Source organism: Platichthys flesus, chromosome 21, assembly GCF_949316205.1.
Source record: "Platichthys flesus chromosome 21, fPlaFle2.1, whole genome shotgun sequence".
NCBI classification, from domain to species: Eukaryota; Metazoa; Chordata; class Actinopteri; order Pleuronectiformes; family Pleuronectidae; genus Platichthys; species Platichthys flesus.
In genome coordinates this window covers 10,746,745-10,752,744 of record NC_084965.1, presented here as the reverse complement: position 1 = coordinate 10,752,744, position 6,000 = coordinate 10,746,745, and the positions used below count along the sequence as shown (strand labels likewise).

General features: G+C 44.0%; 1 protein-coding gene across 1 annotated transcript; it reads left to right on the top strand.

Moving 5' to 3' along the window:
• Window positions 1–1,084: 1,084 nt before the first annotated feature.
• Window positions 1,085–5,636, top strand: commd3 (COMM domain containing 3). The gene is made up of 8 exons (XM_062379421.1): window positions 1,085–1,329; window positions 2,221–2,332; window positions 3,432–3,495; window positions 3,600–3,634; window positions 4,425–4,485; window positions 4,569–4,625; window positions 4,739–4,792; window positions 5,393–5,636. Exons 1-8 carry the CDS (start codon window positions 1,191–1,193, stop codon window positions 5,450–5,452), a joined length of 582 nt encoding a protein of 193 aa, XP_062235405.1. The 5' UTR covers window positions 1,085–1,190; the 3' UTR covers window positions 5,453–5,636.
• Window positions 5,637–6,000: the final 364 nt, after the last annotated feature.

Below are 6,000 nucleotides of genomic sequence, written 5' to 3'. Positions count from 1 at the left end.
AACTTGACTCACACGACATCTAACTTTTACCTCCTTTTCCAAATCATACTTCTGAACCAATGCAAACCTTGTGCTATTCATTTTCACGGGGAATGGTGAGACTTTAGGTCAAGGTTCCAGCTCTGGTGGATGGAATTATCTGTACGCATGATTATTAATCTATTTGTCTGCTGGCTTGTTGAAGACAAGCAGATTCGGATTTCAGATGTTTATTATATCTCAGTGGAACAAAAGTGGACCCAGTTTCAATTTAAGCTGCAGGTACTGTGGGGTGAGGGAACAAAATCAAATGGTACCATTCATAACCAAGGCACACTATTTCAATGAACTATATTAGTTGTGTTGTGTGTTAGCCAAGGATTTGTCCATTTCTCAATAAATGTCCAAAACTGACTTCTGGAAACATTTGAGTCTTTTCAAGTGTTCAGCTCATATATATCCAGTCTCCTCCCTTCATTTTAAAGGGAATCCTATAGTGCCAATAACAGCCAAAGCATAGTATTATAATGAAATATATTTGGCCACTGAACCCACCCTTGAACCTCTGGTTGTAAAGGTTTTTTTCTCATTCTCTCATGTATTTGTGAATTAATTATAGCCCCATTAAAAGCAAAGGCACCTTATTTGAATGACCTGTGTTAATAGTGTTAGTGGGGGACACAAATTAAGCATGTACGTGTTTGAATGGTGGGTTTACAAAGGGTTGTGTGGGCGTTGGATTTTTCAAATTTGTCAGCAAATGTCCAATGTTAAATCCTCCAAACAAATGAAAATCTCTTCATATATGCCGGATTCCTTTATTTATTATTGAATTACAGTCAAGGCACGTAATTTCAATATTGGCCCTGAACCCTCTGTGTAGCCACTGGTTGTTAGTGGTGTGGTGTGGTTTGGTTTGAGGGATAGTCAGTTTGCTTTGGTGCATGCGTGCTTCGAGGGTAAAGGGGATCTCTACACGCAGTCTAGATGCAGATCAGCACCTCCTCCTTCCCGGGTCTCCTCTCTGGCATCTCCCGGTGATTCCTCCACATTCGCCAGCCGCAACTCTCCCAGCACGTAACCGCCTCACAGCCACTCGGCTCCTCGGCTTAACCCTCCGCCGCTGAGCTCCACACACACACACTCACACACACGCGCAACATCAGCTGATCCGTCACGTGGTCTGCTGTCGTGTGGGTCTCTCTTGCAAAATGGAGTTGTCCGAGTCTGTGCAGAGAGGGCTGCGCTCCTTCGCCGACCCGTCCTGCCTCGACCACACCGTCTTCCCGGCGCTGGTGGACGCCTCTTTCCGCAGCCTGCTGTCGGCGCACGGTGACCCCGGAGTCCTCGGTGAGCTGCTGCCTCTCTGCTCTCCTCTCCCCGCCGCCGCTGCCGCTTTTGTCTCCGCCGCTGCTTCCGGTTTGCCTCCGTGCGGACGTGTGGAGGAGCTTGCTCGGTGGATTTTTCTCTCCTGCGAGTTTCTCTCCCTGTATTTTTAGTACGATCTGTAAACAGGGCGCTGATCTCTGAGCTAAAGCGACCGTATAGCTCATGTTTACGCTAAGGCCCCCCCCCCCCCCTGCATGTTTAACACTCAGCAGCGATCACTCGTGATCCCCTTTGTCATTAAAACTGCCATCAAGCCCCTCAGCATGTTAGTAAAGACCATGTTAGTCCTTTTAAATCACCATTAAAATGTTAATAATGGATACACACCCGATCGTGCGCTTTAATCGCCCTTTTAGCAGGTCCTTGAACGCACCAGCGCTCTGTGTATGGCTGCTGGTGATCTGCTTTGAATGTGAGCAGTAAATATAACCTGAATTATGCAAAATGACAGGAAGGAGCACTTCTACAACAGGGAGGACAACGCTCTGATAAAATCTCCTCAGTGTACTCCAGCTGTTTGCTCTGCACCACAACTTCTGCAGCATCACGGTTCAATTCGTGTGCAGCAACAATAAAGGAATCTGTCCAGCCGAAAACAGCAGAATAATTTAGAAAGTGAAATGTCCACTATGCAAACAAACAAAGAACACCCCCCTCCCGCTGCAGCTGAGGGGCCCATTCACATGCAAATCATCATTGATTCCCATTCTGCACGTCAATCTGGGGGAACCCAAGTATGGATCGCAAGTAGAAAGGGAAAAAACCTATAGCGCAAAATCATTTCTACCAGGAGATAGGCGGGTTGTTGTGTATCTGCGTGATCCAGCCTCACACCGTGTCCCCTGCGCGCAGATCAGCCCGAGCTGCAGCACATCGACCGGGTCCTGCTGAAGCAGAGCCACGCTGCAGCCGCCACCTTCATCCTGGAGGCGACCAAACACAACGCAGACAGGTCCACGATCAGGTAGGAGACGGTCCGACGTGCACGTTGCCTTATTATTAGTGGTAGTAGTAACCCCAACCCCCCACCCCCCTCACATGCACAGGCTTATTAGTCATTAGTTGTCATGTAACGCGATGGCTGTGAAATCTGTGCTCACATCACGTGTACGTGACAGGAAATATGTTGCACTAAATCATACTGTTTGCACGTGGCTGGTCCTATTACACGTATATTGCACTATAATGTCATCTGCTAATTTCATCTCCCATGGGAGCGTGAACCCAGCTGAAGATGTCTGCAGGACATTGACGAAATGGATAAAAATCAAATGCTGTGTTATTTTCTGCAAAGTAACTAAATAAACTGGAGGTGAGATGAGTTCCATGCTGTGGTGCTGTGTGGCATGTATGTTCCACATGGGATGTCCTGACTACAGAAATGTTCCCACAGAAAAGACAGTGGGTCTAATAGTCAGTTTTTGAGTATTAATATTATACACTTTTAAAATGGCTTTGAGGCAATGTTTTCTGAGTGATTGATGAAACTGCAATGTGTGCAAATCTCTTCAAAAATGTTTGTCAAAATTGCCAATTTCAGTTCACATTTTGCTTTTTGTGTATAATGTATAAATAGAGAGGAGGATCATAAATCTTCTTTATCACAAACCACTTGGTGATATTAATTAATACTGAAAAAGGACTGATAAATGATTTCTACTAGACATTAGATCATCAGTGCTGATACACTTGCATCAGGTTATCATGGGTGTTGAGGATGAGGAGGATAAACCCTCACATGCTGTTGGTGCATGTGTGTGATCACCAAACAAACAGTGATCCAAGTACAGCTGCAGAATTCCTGTTTCTGACTCTTCTTTTTTTTTTACTCCATTAAAACCCCAATTTGCTTTTAGGTTGTTGTTAATTTCTATTAAACAACATTTGATGTGTGACTGCAAACAATGTAGACAACAGTTTCCCCACTACATAGGAGTAAAGCTTTTTTTTTGGAATAGGAAAAACACATGTTTTAAAGCCAGCAATTTTTTAAAAAGTGTATCATATATTGAGTTGTTTATTTGAATATAACTTTTGCCAAATAAAATGTTTTCCTCTCACAGTTCCTGCCTTGAAGAACTCAACTTCAGTGCAGAGAGAATAGAAATCTTCTATAACACCTATCAGGTATATTTCAAACAATGTTGCACATGTTAATCTTAATTTTTTCCATGCGGTCCTGTAGTTTTTCGCAGCCGGCACAAACCACTGATGCTTGTTTTGTTTTACAGACACATAAAAAAGAGCTGGCACGTCTATTAGCAAGGTAAGGCTGAAATGCTTGGAGCTTGGAGCTGTCAGTGGGAAAGAGATTAGTGGAGCTGATGTTGTTTTTGAGCTGAAAAGGTCTTTTTACTCACAATTATCATGTCCTCAGGATGACACTTGAGGACGAGGGATGCTTTAAAGCTAAAGTTCGACATTGCAAAAAGTCCTAGCTGCAGGAGTTGTCGCCTACATGCTTTGTTGGTGATTGTGAACTGGAGGTGGACGTTTATACACGTTGTATTGGGCTTTACGCATTAAGAACGCTAGGGTCAACATGCATAAATAACAGAAGTGGGTTTAATGGAGTCGGGGAGAGGGTGGAGCAGCAGGCGGCTGAGCAGTTGCTCCAGTCCCGTATTAGAACAGAGACGGGGGGGCTCTCTGACTTTGCGTGTCAGGTCCAAGAGGGACAAGGAGCAGGATTTGATGCGGTGTAAACGCTGCGTTATGACGCGCCGTTAACAGACGCTCTTTGTCACAGAGCCACGGTGTCTCCAGACTGAGTCAAAAACAGCTGCAGGACAGTGATCGAATTATTTCAAACAAAGAAAGTCTTTTGATCCGTCCGGGAAAAATGTAAACCATACAGAAAACATAGGAGCTTAGCTTAAATAGCGTGGCATCTGTAGTTGTGGAGTTTTACAGTCAAATTCCTGCCTTTTCGTCATTCCTGCGGTTCCGAAGTGCAGCATGACACCGATGCCAGTTAATGAAGGGATATGAATACATGCACTTTTCCTGAATCCATGCCCACCTCTCTGTATAATCTCATGATCTCTGTGTTGCAGCATAGGAAGGCGAGCACCTCACGTTAACGACGTCTCCTGGCGTTTGCAATACCACATAAAGGTACACGACACATTCTGCCTTTTTTTGGGGGGTTCATAACATGTCCCAAGAACCTGAGATTAAAATGTTCGGTCTTTCCACAGAACGGACAGGTCGACAAGGTCAACGAGCCTTCCTACTTGATCTCGCTGAACACTGAGGTGACACTCCAAAAACTCCCAGAGCCTGTACCTGCACCTTAAATGTTCCTGAACGCCTCATATACGCTTCTGTGCGTAACAACAATAACGATCATGTCTCTTCCTCTCGTTAGAACGAGGGATCCGCTGAAGATGTAAACTTCACATGCACGATGGAGCAGCTACAGGTAGAAGAAGAAGATATGATTGTGCAGGTTTTTTTTAACTTCCTTGTTGGCTCTTTTAACGAGTTAGATCTTCTGGCACAGACGCCCTGTCCTGCAGAAAGCAAACATACATCAGGAAGGAGGGAAACTTAATCAACTGCTTGTGTTTTTTTTGTCACACGTCTTTGATTTTTATCATTGGGTCTGTGAGCTCAACATAATAAAATGTTCTGCCACATCACAACAGTGCTGTTTGGGTTCGGTCACGTTGCTGCAACAAGCTGTAATTTCCAGAAACTGACTATGATGCATTACGCGGATCCATACGTTTTTTTTATTAAAATTCTGCCTTTATGAAAAGACATCGTTCACTTTATTAGAAGCTCTTTATTTACTGGTGCTGTGATGTGACGGTTGACCTGGATTTAAATAACGTGAGCTGGTGCATTCACGCTGTCTAGACTGAATCTATAATTATCTCACAACTATTTCTGTTTAAGTCTGATTCAAAAGTGAGTAAAGCACGTCTGTTTTTATTTTTCTTTATTTCAATAGTATTTCAGATTATTTCCTCAAGGTTTTTTAAGCCGTTGAACATATCGAGTGGTCGCTTGTTTGCAGGATTTGGTGGGGAAGTTGAAAGACGCCGCTAAGAGTGTGGAGAAAGCCAGTCAGATGTGATGCCGGTGTCCGGTTTCCGTCGCCCTCTCTGCGCCACGGAGCGCAGGACTTCACCGGTCTTCACCATGTCCCTCTCCCCGGCTATACTTCTTTTTTCACCTGAGACGGACAATGACTTGACAGATATTTGACATTTGTGTTTCTATTAAAAACCTCGAGAAATAAAATCCACCTTGTGCCTTTACTTGTCTCTTTTTTCAAATGTCCTTTTGGTGCCAAACAAATAAACACCACTCGATGTCAAATGTTTGTCAGGGAGACGTGAGACATTTTTTGTTTGAACTTGGATCCATTAAAGTTGGCCGACATGTGTTTTGTCAGCACTTACCACCCTGGAAAAGGATTTTTGTCATAGTTGCGTGACAGCAGTGTATTTTGTTTCCTGCAGCATTTGTTGCAACAAGAGGCTCAAGCTTTTTTTTTCCGAAGGACTCTCAGGCTGATGGGAGTTTAAACAGAGTTCTGGGACTTCTGAGGATTCAGTTGCTTTATTAAAAATATATAACGAGTACAGTTTTTGGACTTTCTTTCTTCCTGCGTCCACCTAA